Here is a 14,481-nt window from a genome sequence, read left to right as displayed (position 1 = left end):
CGCAGGCCCATTAGTCTTTCACCCCCGCTCACCTCCTTATCGCACGCTGGCCAGGCTTTTCACCTCTCGTTGAGCTTAATGGATCTGCGGGGCCATCAGATTTTAAGTAAAGACTAACTCACAATTAAGGAAATAACTCCCTGAGGCCCTAAAGAAAGCACAGTGGACCCAACATGCATATTTTATGTCTTTCCTCTCCTCTGCTGCTCTATCTCATTCCTATAGTCTCTCTTCCTTTTTGTGTCTATCTGGATTGCTGCCCACTGCAGCTAAAAAAAAAAAGAAAAAAAGAAAAGACATAGTTTCATTCTGGGCTGACTGGGTGGGTGGATCAGGGTTTGTACATTGCTTGGAATAACGTCTGTGCCGCGGCATAATGAACAGGATCAAAGGCCAATGTGAAATCACAACATCTCTCGCAATATCTCAACATTTTCAGGCAACGAGACATCTTGAGTTGGAGTTGTTGTTTTTTTTCGCCTTCCCACGTCCAGACATCTCGTAACAAGCCTGTCTCAAAACACTCACATCTGCATGAGGGAGGGGGGAAGCTGCTAGTAATTATGCAGCCTCCATACTAAATGCCACCATCATCCGCCATACCTGCACCTCAAAAGGTCCTTTGTCGGATTCTGCGGGGCACATGAATAATTCAGCATGTGTGTGTGTGTGTGTGTGTGTGTGCGTGCGTGCGTGCGTGCGTGTGTGTGTGTGTGTGTGTGTGTGTGTGTGTGTGTGGGGGGGGGGGGGGGGGAGAGTTGAAGGGGGTGGCGGCCGGGTGGCGGGTTGATGCTGGGCTTTAAGTGGGACCACACCATCTGTTTCCCCGCCTAGGCAGGGCCAGCGGGGACTCCTCTTGGGCGATGCCAAGGCGGCCTCGCTCTCTCCGCCGGGGCGTACCAACCTCCTGTGCCACAGCAGACGCAAGGGATAATGAAGCCCTCTGTCTGGCCGAGGAACGCGGACATTTCCCTCAGAGAGTTGATGGGGTTATATTGACACTTGGGCAGGTGGAGGAAAACAAGGTGTACAGCAGGTATAGCTAGCTCATTAGTCGCCTGTCCCTGCCTGGTTTAGAGGCTTTTGCGGGGCCATCCCAAAGACAGAGAGTTTTCACGATGCATAAACATTCGTTTCCCTGCTTTAAGTGTGGAGGAATCAGCAAGTAGGTTTTGTCCTTTTGATACGATGTGTCTGGAGAACAGCTGTGAACGGGATCACTGCCAGTTCTTCTAGTTAGGTGTTTTGACTGGAGAAATGACTGTTTGTGTGTGTGCTTTGTGGTTGGCAGTTTGGGGCGAATACATCAACAATCTTGCATGGGCTGAAAATGACCTTGTTCTTTTTGGAAAGATAAAATGTAGCCAAGTTCAAATTACACACATTGGTAAGCATAAAACACTTGAATATGTATGTATCGACTCTGGAGGTGGACTGGTTCGGCCATTTTAGTATAGATTTTGTCAGTGTTTTTTGCTGGCAGTCATCATGTTTAAGTGTTTTCCTGACAAACAAGGATTTGTATATGTCTAAACTACTTTTAATTCATCTCCTGTATGTGTCTTTCCAAAAAATGGTGTCAGTGCTCCCTACCTGCAGGGGGCTTGATCAATGGCGGGGGGATCATGGGGACTATGATGGGCAGGTTGCCATGCTCCTTGGTGCTGTGCATGGAGGTGGACGCTGTGGTGGAGGACTCTGTGACTCCGTTCCTGGAGGCTGGCAGAGACTGGGAGCTGTTGGCTCGATCCGGAGAGCCTTCGCTGCTCTCCGTTGAAGTTGGGATTTTTGGCAACAAGTTTTCTAGACAGGGGGAATTGAGCGAAACAAAGCGTTACTGAACAACTGATGAGATTCTGTGGCAATCACTGCAAATCCTGCCATAATGTAAGAGCCTAGTATGCCTAAAATCTGACACCAAGTGTCACTAGCTACCATACTAGAGGCACAAGTGATGAAGCAAAAAACACCTAACGTTACACTACCTCTGCAGCATTTCCGACTTTGGAGCTTTTATTAGCTAACGAGCCAGACATTTCCCTCTGGAGTTGGTGGAGACCAAAACAAAGCTACAAGGAGAGTGGCTATCGGGCTACGATTTGTCAGGTGGACCCAAACGTGACTGTGAATGAATGCTAATGTCGCTCTGTGTCTCCTGGATGTGTAGGCAACTGTTTGCAAACAAACGAACACAAGCGTGTCAACATTGTGTTTGCAGCTTGTTGCATGCTCCCAAGTTCACAGCGCATCTATGATTCACGGACTGCCTCCACACGGCTCTCAACATGGCGCCGGCTAGCAGCTAGGTGCGTGAACAGTGCAAACAACGGTTAGTTAGTTAGTGCTGACAGAGCTAACAGTGTTAACCCGTGTAGGAACAGGAGGGTGGGCGCTACGCATCCACGAAGATACCGTCATCAGCTGACACCACCGTCATACCTGGCTCAAGACGCCATTACTCCACTATAATAGCAAATAGCAACATTAATGCTCTAAGTTTGAATTTATTACCTTTGAAGTTTAGAAGACATTCTTTGTTAAAATGTTTCGGTGTTAGTTTTAACACTCAGTCAGCCAATCTGCTTCAGCAGAATGGATGTGGCTTCACATAAGCTTGAACGTGGAAGCACAAGCGAACAGTCCATCTGTCATTACATTTTCATTCAGCAGATGCTGAAATCTGATTGGTGCGTGGAAATATGTGACATCACAATTTTCCAACAGAGACCCCCCCCACTTCAAACCAGTGAGGAACAAAACAAAAGTGCAGAAACCTATCAAATATCATAACGTAAACTTGTAAAACTTTAAGTTTTATGGGCCTTTCACATAATAACAAAGATAATAGTCATGCTACGTACAACACGTTTCACAATCCATTCATTTAATGCAGCACACAATCTCACTGTGGAAAATGAAGCAATTGAGAGTGTTGAATGCTGGGCCAATAATGCAAAAAATGCACATACTTTTTAATACAAAATAAAAAAATAAAACATGTGACAGTTCCATACCTTTAAGGACAGAGATGTGCTGTGGCGTCTCCCCTATCTCCAGGTTGTCAGAGTCTCTCAGTTCCACCTTGTCATAGCCGTACCAGCCCAGCAGCTCGTTCATGGTGCTCTCTGCAAAACTCTGCAATACAGACAGTTGGCTGGTGAGACGCAAGACAAACTTCTACACAATTTAAGTTGTAAGGCTTGCAACGCAAGCTGCTACTTCTGATAAGAAGTGATAGAGTAAATACATAGTACAAAATCAAAGGTGATTCCAAGCAAACATCTTGAAATTTGGAAAACAGGATGAGGATAAATGAGATTTGAGGTCACCTGTTGTAAAAGCGAATGGAACAGTCTGCTAGCGTTGCATTCGCTGTGCTTCTCCTGAGACCTTGACTGTAAGACTTGCTCCTTTGATTGGCCCACAGCACCGCATACCACAACTAATCAGGTCGAGATATTGTGATCCCACTCAAATCTCAAAAACCACGAAGTAGGTTTTTTCCCTGATGGATTGATAATAACCTCATCACAGCGCACAAACCAGCACAGAGAACTTATCACTACATTGAAAGCAGAGATGAGGGTATAACTTGTGGGTTTTTGAAGCTCCCTCCTCTCTCTTACGCCTTCTCTGATAGGCTGAAAATGTTGTCTCTGCTGACAAAAATGGCACAGGGGTTAAGTGGACCATGGGGACCACTGATTCATGGGCCCCCGAAGCTAAGGAATCCAACAACAACATGCCAAAGACCATACATATTTTTGTGCCATGGCTGTTGTTTAGCTGTTATATACTTGCTTAGTGGGAAAAGAGAATTTATATTATATATATTATATTTATAATGATTGATTTTAATTTGTTTGTTTTATGTTAGAGTTATCCTAATTCTCAGGGGGCCTTAACCCACAGAAGAAGCCAACTTAAAGTGTAATATGTTAAATCCCCTTAACATGCAGTACAGTTCTCCCATTCTGTTTCCCCTTAAGCCTTAAAGTTGTGCAGCATAAGTTTGTAAAGACTGACCCATCACCCACCGGTGATGCCGATTATTAAAGGAATATTGCATGATATTGGAGAGTTGCGGTGGCGGAGAGTTAGAAAATTGATACCACGCATCGCTCCCATATCCGTATCTAAATATGAACGGCCAGCAGGCGATTAGCTTAGCTTAGCATAAAGACTGGAAGCGAGGGAAAGCGGTAGGCCTGGCTCCATCTGAAGGTGAAACAAAAGAAAACTAGCAGTGGTATGTCTCCTTTGTTGACACGGTTACTGTATGTGCTGTTTACCCTTTTTTCCAGTCTTTATGCTAAGCTAAGCTAAAGCTGGCTTTAACTTTATATTGTTATCCTTCATATGTACAGAGTGGTATTGATGTGCTCATCTGTGTCTCAGACAGGAAAGCCAATAAGCATGTTTCCAAAAAACCTATTCCTGGAAGTGGTTTTCAACTTTTAACTGGTTAAATATAAGAGGAGCTAAGTAAGTAGATACCCTACATCACTAATAACAACTGTATATTTCAGAACACAAACCCATCACGGTGAACAACCAATAACAACACAGTGAAAAACACTAATATAGAGTAAAATAGCATGGAGCAGTAAATAGCACTTCACAGTCCACAGCCATCCAACATGCTTTGAGTAGGGCTGTAAAGTCCCAACATTCACCAGCGACACAGCGGAGCAGGATGCTATGCAGATATAGTGCAGGTATGCAAAAATAAACACGCCTAATCTATGCAGGTGAAACGTTAAAGTATTTCCTCCACAACAGCCTCTAGCAACACAGTCAATAACCACTCAAAACTAAAAAACCATAACCCCGCTAATGCATACAGCCCATTATCACCATCCACCTCTCAGCTGGAATATTCCCAGAAGCGTCCATTCACTGAACCCTAAACTGTGGTAAATGGTTCAGCTACCGTTTGACTCGGATATGTAGATGGCAATGTGCTTTCTGGAAACAAACTACAGCTGTAATTATAAAACATTACTCACAGGTCACTAAGCTATCGGCTTAGACGGAACACTGGTCCTTGGCGCTATAAATTATGCTTCCTACACATTGGTGCTGAACACATTTCTGTACATTCGTCTTATAATGATAAACACATCCAGCTAAAATGTTTTCTCAATTAGCCTTAGGTACCGGACGCGCATGTCAAATTTGGCGCGCGACAATAGCTTGTAGAATCGCATTATGGGCTTTGCAAGGGCCAACCTCGATGCCCTGTGCAGTGCGTTGCCACGGAGATGACCCGCCTTGTCTTGCCATTGGTGGTCTTGCTCCAGATCAACTTAACAAGACTCGAGTGAGTTCATTATTTTATAGCCAGTCCCACTTTGTGCATTATCTCATCGAGGCAGCAGCCGACATCAGTTACTGCATTAAGCAGCTAAATGTCAATCATAAACGGCTCGCGTCGACATGTCAGAGCCGGAGCGATCGTGTCGGAGTGGTTCAGTGCCACCCAGCACATCCGACTCTTGTATGAAGGAAAATCACTGCCAAAATCCGAGAGCGCAAATGAGATTCACGCGCGCGCACAAATCAAACAGATGCGTGCGTATTTTACTTCTTTGAGCGAAATTCACTCTCGCGCGAGCGAATTTCACTCTCGCGCGAGCGAGCAGAGTAAAGTTTCGCGAGAAGGACTTTCGCGCGAAACTTTAACCTGCTCCCTCGCAGTTTTTCTTTTTGACGGTAAGTGGGCGGACCCAGTCTCCATTGTATATCTACAACTAATTGGTTACAATCCTCGTCTTTGGATAGACCGGATATCACTGTGACAGACTCAGATTTAGAGTGTAGAATGTAGTGCAATCTGAAAATCTCTGAAAATGTAATAATGTACATCTTACTGCCCGTGCAGTAATAATGTACATCTTACTGCAAGGGTACTTTTACTTTCTGCATTTAAAGTACATTTTGCTGATAATAACATACTTGACTAAGGTTTTGAATGCAGGTATTTACTCGTAATGGATTGTTTCATCAGTATCAGTACGTTTACTTGCAGTGAAGGATCTGAATACTTTTTCATCCACTAATTACTTGCCATTGATTTAAGTTGGGCAAACAGTTAATATACAAACAGTGGTCCCTAATCTTGGCTACAGATCCTTGAGCGGGTCCAAATTGTTGCTCATATTATATATATACATTATATCTCTTCTGTAAACACAACAATATGATTAAATATGATAACATCATGTTTTAATCAATTAAGATCAAAGAGCTTCTTTGAGCTGTTTGTCACAAGAGGTTTGACTATCAAACACACATTGTCTGTAATAGAATGATGAGTGAATTTAAATCAATTTGAGCAACTTGACTCCATTTACAAGAGAAACACATTTTTAATTATTGTATTTCAAAACGCTATCAACATAGTTTGTATTTCATCAGCCTCTACAGTCTGAAAAGTTTACAAAACCTGTCAGACAAATGTAGAACATTCTACGATGTAGTGGAGTAGTGTTTAGTGGCGGCTTGAAAACCACCTCTAACAGACCTGGCGTCTGTGACTGAGTGATATCTGGCCAGTCCAAAGACGAGGATTGTAACCAATAGATGTAGAGATACAATGGAGACTGGGTCCGCCCACTTACTGTCAAAAAGAAAAACTGCGAGCGAGCAAGCAGCTAAAAGGCTCGCGAGAGCAGGTTTAAGTTTCGCTTGCGCAAGAGTGAATTTCGCTCGCGGAGTGATGTAAAAGCGTTCGTCAAAGTAAAATACGCGCGCGGCTGTTTGATTTGTGCCTTATTTGCGCTCTCGGATTTTGACAGTGATTTGCCTTCATACTCTGGGCTGATCACAATTTCACAAAATATAGAGTACCTGCATCTGTAGCTTTCAAATTGTTGCTACGTTCTGAGAGGAAAAAAGGGCAAAAAGCTTATTCAGATTGGGGCCTAACTGTTGCCCGTACCCATAATGTAAAAGATAATTGCCATCACAGATGGATGTCTTATTTGACAGGAAAAAAGTTGGAGGACAAGACACACGCATAGATGTCCACGTGAACTTTACAGGTGCACTTGGCAGCTTCAAGTGTTGGCAGTGCAAGTTTTAAAAAACTATAGGATATGTTGATTTTCACGCCAAGTTCATGTCTATCAATAAGGCCTGAGGATGAGAGAGAGAGAGAGAGAGAGAGAGAGAGAGAGAGAGAGAGAGAGAGAGAAAAGTCCCCACTGCAGATTTCTCTAGACAGTGTGCACTCACTGCTGGAGGCCGGGCTGGAGTAATGATTCGTGAGTTCCTGTGGGTGGGAAAAGTGACCGTGTCTGCAACCAGAATTTCATTTGGGCAAATAAAGTGAAACTATGAGGTCTTAGTGGAGATGGGTTAGGTGTTTTATTTTATTCACATTAACATACCTTATGCAGCTCCAAAAAAAAAAAAATTACTCTGTCGGACACGCAGCATGTGTGAGTCCACAGCCTGCAGACAACCGGTTGGTCCACTGATTCAACTGCTTGATACAAATTCAATGAACGGAGCACAAACACAAAGCGCAGTTTGGATATTGCTTACAGTGGTAATATAGTAAGGGAGATACAAGTGGGAATGAGCCTCCATACACACACACACACACACACACTTGTTTAGACTGAGGCAGAAGTATCTCTTTGCATATTTGAGACACTGTGTCACTGTAGAGGAGCGGCAGCGGCAGATTTCTTCCTGCTTCATCAGCAACATTCACTCTCCGTTTCTAAGCATTTCATAGAGAAATTCATGATGTGCTGTATTTGTACCTCAGAGACGCAGCACCGCTCTCGGGTCAGTTTTGCTTTGTTCATACGGAGCGTATAGTTTCTGCTATTCCGTGCAGAAGTGAACTTGCCACACTCAGTCGCAGGACTTGGGCTAAATGCTGGGGAGGGATTATTGATGAAGAACGACAGGAGTTATTGATCTGCCTGTTATGAAATACCACTGTGTGGTGGTGGTCAGCAGGCAGAGGTGTTGTGACGAGAAACAACGTGCTAGCTGCAGGACCGCTTCAGTACTACGCGCAAACATGTGTGTGTGTGTGTGTGTGTGTGTGTGTGAACATCTGGAACTCAGCATGCAACAATTATAGCATTTGCAGCAATTATTTAAAGTCTAATTTTTTAAGTTCTTTTTTTTGTCATAGATATTGAAAAAAGATGCTGGTTAAAGCAGACTGAAAGATGTCTGTTAATGAGGACAGCTCATGTTTGCTCATGTGACAGCCCTTCTGCTTGAACAATGCTGAGTGACAGCAGTGCTCACTCCGCCTGAAGGTTCCTGGAAGTCAGATTTAGTACCGCATCCTGAGCAGAGCTAAAGTTAGGTCCTGACAGTTATATACACAGAGGTGTTTCCACCCATGGAGACGCCCTGTGTCTTCATGGCATTTTGAAATGGCCAATACATTTCTTGATTTAAACTGGGGATCCATGCTGTGTGGCAGTTGCATGTTTTTCTCCGTATTCACCAAGGTTTCCTCCAAAATTTCACAGACATGCATGTCAGATACAGCAAATAGTTCACGGCTGGGAATGCAAGTGGCCCGATTAGGGTGTTTTATAGCCTTTCACACATTGCATTCCTTTCTTACACAATTCTTAAATTAATCAATTAGGTAAAGAAAATGTATGATATCAAACCTGAGAAGCTGAATATGAAACAGTGCTCTGACAGACTCAGAGTGCAAACACATGGCACAACTGCGGCGATTAAGCACAACTGCGAGGATAAAAACCTTGAGAGGAAAATCATCCTTTTGAACAAATGAGTTGGAGCATAACCCAACCTGAGTGTACTGCGAAGCGAAACGGATGTAGCTGTAAAATAACCACCTCGCGGGAGACAAAAAAAAAACACAGCATCTCTCTGTGTCTCCCGTTCCTTCCTACCGTTCTGTCCTCTGTGTCACCCTACTACTTTGAGAAAGTGGGAGTGATATTAAGAGTGGAATCTAATCCCGGCTGGCGGCTCCTCAAAGTGGCGGCTCCGACTCTGGCTCTGGGTGAGCTGGGCAGGAAGAGGCGTTGGAAGCAAACGGGACAGCTGCAGATGTCTATATGTTACACTGGATGTATAGCCCCTTTATCACCTTTTATTCGTCACGAAGTCTTCCAAGAGCCTTGAAACAGAACAGAGGTCGCTCAACTGGAAGTGTGGTTTCTGTTTCAGGCTGCCAAAACATTTGAAAAGATTTTTATGTGTCAAGTTAGAAAAGCAAAAATAAAAAGGCTACATTTGCTGAAGTTCATGGCTCTGAGATAGTGACTTAATTTGGTCTGTCCATCTGTCCTAATTATGTTGTTGACCTTTTGTTAACTGCCAACATCAAGTCAAAATTTCCCTCTGTCCAAAGTTTTGGTCCATGCCAGCGTTATCTCCAAAATATTTGCTGTAGGTATTTATGGTCCCCAAATAATGAATATATTTCTAAATGTTTAAATCATCAATAAACGTTCTACTTTAGAAACATCATCAGATCAATATGTTCACTGTACACAATAAATATACAAATCTAATAGACAGACTGCCACGATTAGTTAGCACATTTATGCTGCCAAGAGGAGAAACCCTTTCCAGCTAACACTCAATGTTGACTGTGTAATGCTTCCTCCGAACAGAAACTGTCTGTGTGTTTAGTTCTGTTAGCTCTGTTAGCTGTATCAGCCCTGTTCGCTGTTAGTTCTGTTAGCTGTATCAGCCCTGTTCGCTGTTAGTTCTGTTAGCTGTATCAGCCCTGTTCGCTGTTAGTTCTGTTAGCTGTATCAGCCCTGTTCGCTGTTAGCTCTGCTAGCTGATCTATTAGCTCTGTTAGCCAAACACACCGCAGGACTCTGCAGCTCACTGGCTGCTAACAGCTAACTAGCTCTCCTCCTACCGACATGAGAGCACTCGGTTCATTTTGTCCTTTGCTAAGTGCTTCATTAAAACTTGACTGAAACAAATTAAAACCCACCCAAACTATCTTGGTTAGCCTTTCCACTGTTCCAACAATCACCAGCCCTGGCTTGGTCAAAATAAACCTGTAATTCATAAAGTTAGATGGGAAATATGCTGGCTCTACCCGCTGTTTTTTCCCCACTGTCTATCTCTCACGTACTTCGGAAGCAGACCATTAAATTATCTAAATAATTTAAATGACAAACATCACCCAAAATTGCAAAAAAATAAAAAATAAACAGCAATACTGCCCAGCAGCTGTTACAGCTAACTAGCTCTCCTCCCGCCAAAATGAGAGGACATGCTGGGGTTTTGCCGGTTAAGAGAAGTGAGGAGGCAGCAGTCAATGACAGTATAACCACGAGAGGTCCTTGAGCATACAGTCAGAAATGAGCACAGAAATGAATAGGCTGATGGGTCCAACAGTATGCAAGACTTGCCGTGGACAGACAGACACAGAGATGCATACACACTCATGACCGAATACATAATCTCCCGGAGGAGATAATAATAATACCAGCAAGGACCAATTGCTTGCTAATCAATGCATTATTATTATTGAATTATTACATAATTATCAAAATGATAGATTTAACACCACTGGCATTTTAAACACCACTTCTAGTTGCAACTTCAAAGCTGGTGATGTTGAATAGTATCTCAATATGTTGAATGATGTTTTTAACATGTCAACCACCCCCATATTCGTGCCCCTTGTTTCCCTCCAGTAAGACCCGGTCGTGGCCAGTAGGGCTTGTGGTAATGATGATGGTGGGAATTGGATACCCTGCGGGTAGAAACCAGAACAGGTCACTGTACACCGTGATAGAATTCCCAAATCCACGCGCCAAGTTTCCCTTCACCTCCTACTCCGCCTCCTCCACTTGCCCACTTTTCCACTCCCCTGCTCCCTCTCTCCTCCTCTGCCTCTCCCTCTCCTCTGCTTTCACTTCCCTCTACTTTCCTTGATATGTGATCCAGCGGAGAGACACTCAGGTTACAGTTTTTACAGCTTAGCCAGCCCAGCGCTGTATACATTCCTTTCTCCACTGTTTCTTACCCCACTCTCTCCAGCCTCTCATATCCCCTCCAATGCCCACTCCTCCTTGTCCTTGATTACTCACCGGGGCTTATTTTACCGTGGTACACACACATTAAGCAGCCAGATGAAGGAAACACTGTCAGGCTGTTTGGTTTTGCAGAGTATGATCTCCTCACAAGGGCACATTGTGTGTCTGTCGCATGTGTGTGTGTGTGTGTGTGTGTGTTGTTTTTTTTGGGGGCCTGAAATATTGAAGATGAGAGAGGGGAACAAACTGGGTCATTTTGTTCTGAACCTGAATCAAAGAAGTTTTCCACAGGAAATCAATACGTTAAACTTCACATACTGGCTTTACTGGCTATTTTCATGCAACCATGTTAAACTGCAAGTCTGTAGCTCGTAATGCTATGGGTTCGGGTTTACAGTCCGATCCGTGTCCAGGTGTAATGTTCTCATAACCAACCAGTAATGTTATATCATATCAGATACAGCCATTTGTTTAACATCATTCAACTTATCAACTCCTATAATGTCACAATAACAGTAAAGGTATTGAGCAAAAGAGGCTGCAGCTAGTTCCCTTTCTATCCGTGGATCAGTGTTTTCCTAAATTAAATCTGTAGACAGCCGCTTGTGTATGTGTGTGTGTCTGTGTGTGTGTGTGTGTGTGTGCGTGCACGCGTGCAATAGGAGATGAAATTCAAGGTTGCGTAATGAGCTACAATCGAACTTGTTTAGCCTTTGAAAGTGTTTTGACACCTTAACCACATCTGCTGCTCCATTCAGCAAAGCTTCCCCTGGTATTGACGGGAGATACTGGAGTTGCCACGGGAGAGTGGTGTTTTCCCCCTTTACGCACCAGCAACACAGCACCGTCTCTGCTGTGTTTTGTATATATATATATATATATATATATATATATATATATATATATATATATATATATATATTTCACAAGCTGACATATTTGTAGAGTCTGGTACATCTTCATATTGAAAACTCAAGAGCCATGATTTGACAGATCACTGCGCTCACAAATGAAATGACAAATCAGATGAATGTGCTTTAATCGGATGAGATGTTAAAGTGACACGTCCTCTCTGCAGAAAAAAAACGCATATTGTACTGTAAGATATGTCGATTCACTGAACCCTGACTGATGACCCCGAGTCACGGCATCCATCACCTTCTAAATAACAGCAAAACCGCTATACCTTCGAATAAAACCTCATGTCTGACCGGTGACTGACATCCTGTAATTACTCGACCAATCTGATAAATTACAAGAGGGGACATTTCATTTTTTGCTCTCCCCGGCTGTAATGATACAAATGACCAAATAAAACCTGGACGGACAGCACTTCAGTGTGCCTAAATGATGCTCATAAAGATTTCATCCATTCTAAATGCTCCACTGAGACAACCTCAAGTGCTCCCCTGATAGGAAATAAGGAAATGTCTCAATGGAGAGAACCTGCCTGACTGCCCCCCCCCCCCTTCCAGACAACAGGAGGATGTTAACCATTACTTTTTTCTTTTTTATATTATTAAGAAAAGAAATTCCCCTTCAACAAACTGCTATTCTGACAATGGAATAGAAAACATTTTCTCTGGATGCAGTTTTAATAAATGAGCAAGGACAGCTCTGAATGCAGCTGCAAATAAGTGACACACTTATACCTAACAAAATACCTAAAAGACAGTACTGTGTTACAATACATTATCGTGCTTTATCATGCAATATCACATTGCGTTCCTTCTTGCCATATGACAGTCACTAACAAAGCATCTAGACTGTCATCAATAGAATTAACATGATTTTTTTTTACAGTAAGAGAGAAGAAGCGGTGACACGTGAACGCGGCTGGGAAAAAAAAGCTTTAATTCCAGCAGTTTTTTTTTTATTTGTTCAAGACTTGCTCAAAGCCAGCACCCTCGCTTCTCCTCTGACAGCCTTAAAACAAATAAAAAAAATAATAATATATATATATATATTTCCACAATCATCCCCGATGTGATCACCTGCATATCCGCCAATAACAGCAGAGCCCTGGGTGCATATGTGTCTCCAGCCAAATGTGTATACAAACAATGAAGAGATGGAGACAAAGCGGACACACAGCCTGCCCCCCTCTTTCGCTCTCTCTCTCTCTCTCTCCCTCTCTCTCTCTCTCTCTCTCTCTCTCTCTCTCTCTCTCTCTCTCTCTCTCTCACACACACACACACACACACACACACACACACACACACACACACATGCCAGGAACACTTTCTTTCTCCTCAAAGGAGCCGCGCGGAGCACGGGGCTCAAATATCATAACGTGCATCGAGCAACATAAAAAAAGATAAGGAATAGAAACAACGTGTGAGGTGAACGTCGGGTGGAAGATCCGCTGCAGGCCGAACATAGGAGACAATGTGCTCCTTGTCGAGTGCGTAAAAGCTCACAGACGCACATCTGGATCACAAGCCTCTGGGCAGCACACACACACACACACACACACACACACACACACTCACACTCACACACATAAACACAAACCCACGCAGTCAGACCCGCAAAAAGCATCGCAGACACGCGAGTGCCCCCCCCCCATCGATTCGCACTCATTATGCACATCGGCTGCCCTCCGTTGTGCCGTAGTTTCACAGTATTAATAGTAATAGTAGAGGCACTGTTGACGCCTTCACTGACGCACTGGGTTTTCCATTAACTCCGGGCAACACCATGAAAAGGCAGGGCAGCGCAAACAAGGCGAAATCATGACACGAAGCGACAGGGGAACGCGCGCTATAGCCCTCGCCGATTCAAAACTTACTACGGGAGCAGCGAATGGGTGCCGCATCCATTGTGTGAGGCGGTACGCTGGCAGGGTGCGCTGCTCGGGCTGGCACTCAGCGTGGACAATAGTACTTGGGTTAAAATAAATAAAACGCACACACGCACAACAGAAATCAAAGTTGCAATCATGCAGCCAATTGCACTTGAGTGTGTCGTCTATGTCCTCTGAGGACGCCCGGTGTGGTGCCTCCACGGACATGCATGTTCCTCACAACCACTCAGCTTCCACGCGTAATCACATGCAAGTGGGCAACAGACCCCCGTTTTTTTTTTTTTTTACCTTCATCTCTTCATTTATTTCCCTTTTCACCGGGTGAGCTGGTTTTCGGCTTCTTTTATTTTCCGGAGGTCTGCCCTCTTTTTCCATCTCTGCCATGTTTTCTCTGAGATACTTCTGTCAATATTTGCGGTGAGGAGGGGTGAGAGGGGGTGAGAAAGAGAGAGAAAGAGAGGGAGAGAGAGAGAGAGAGAGAGAGAGAGAGAGAGAGAGAGGAGGAGAGAGCGCGTGAGGCAGCGGCTGCTGTTTACAGTCGCCAGACGGCGGATGTCTTGCGGCTTTTCAGCGGCCCGTGTGACGCTGGTGATGCCGCCGAAGGCTTGCGGTGCCCGGCTAAGTCAGCCATCTTCTGCCCGTATCCTCCGCGGT

General features: G+C 44.1%; 1 protein-coding gene across 2 annotated transcripts in view; it reads right to left on the bottom strand.

Annotated features, from left to right (window-relative positions):
• Positions 1-14,481, bottom strand: part of sobpa (sine oculis binding protein homolog (Drosophila) a) — a 41,072-nt gene extending 26,591 nt beyond the window's left edge. For both annotated transcript variants that reach the window (XM_068717988.1, XM_068717989.1), the window contains exons 1-3: positions 14,116-14,481; positions 3,015-3,135; positions 1,594-1,803 (exon numbers count right to left, since the gene is read on the bottom strand). In XM_068717988.1, the coding sequence (XP_068574089.1) occupies positions 1,594-1,803; positions 3,015-3,135; positions 14,116-14,211 (427 nt within the window). In that variant the 5' untranslated portion in view covers positions 14,212-14,481. The remainder of the gene's footprint in view (positions 1-1,593; positions 1,804-3,014; positions 3,136-14,115) is intronic.

The sequence above is a fragment of the Cebidichthys violaceus genome, unplaced genomic scaffold (genome assembly GCF_023349555.1).
Source record: "Cebidichthys violaceus isolate CVI_PGR_0920_01 unplaced genomic scaffold, fCebVio1.0.p SCAF_22, whole genome shotgun sequence".
Lineage (NCBI taxonomy): Eukaryota > Metazoa > Chordata > Actinopteri > Perciformes > Stichaeidae > Cebidichthys > Cebidichthys violaceus.
The sequence above is the reverse complement of the archived record's forward strand: the minus strand, read 5'-3'. Positions and strand labels throughout refer to the sequence as shown.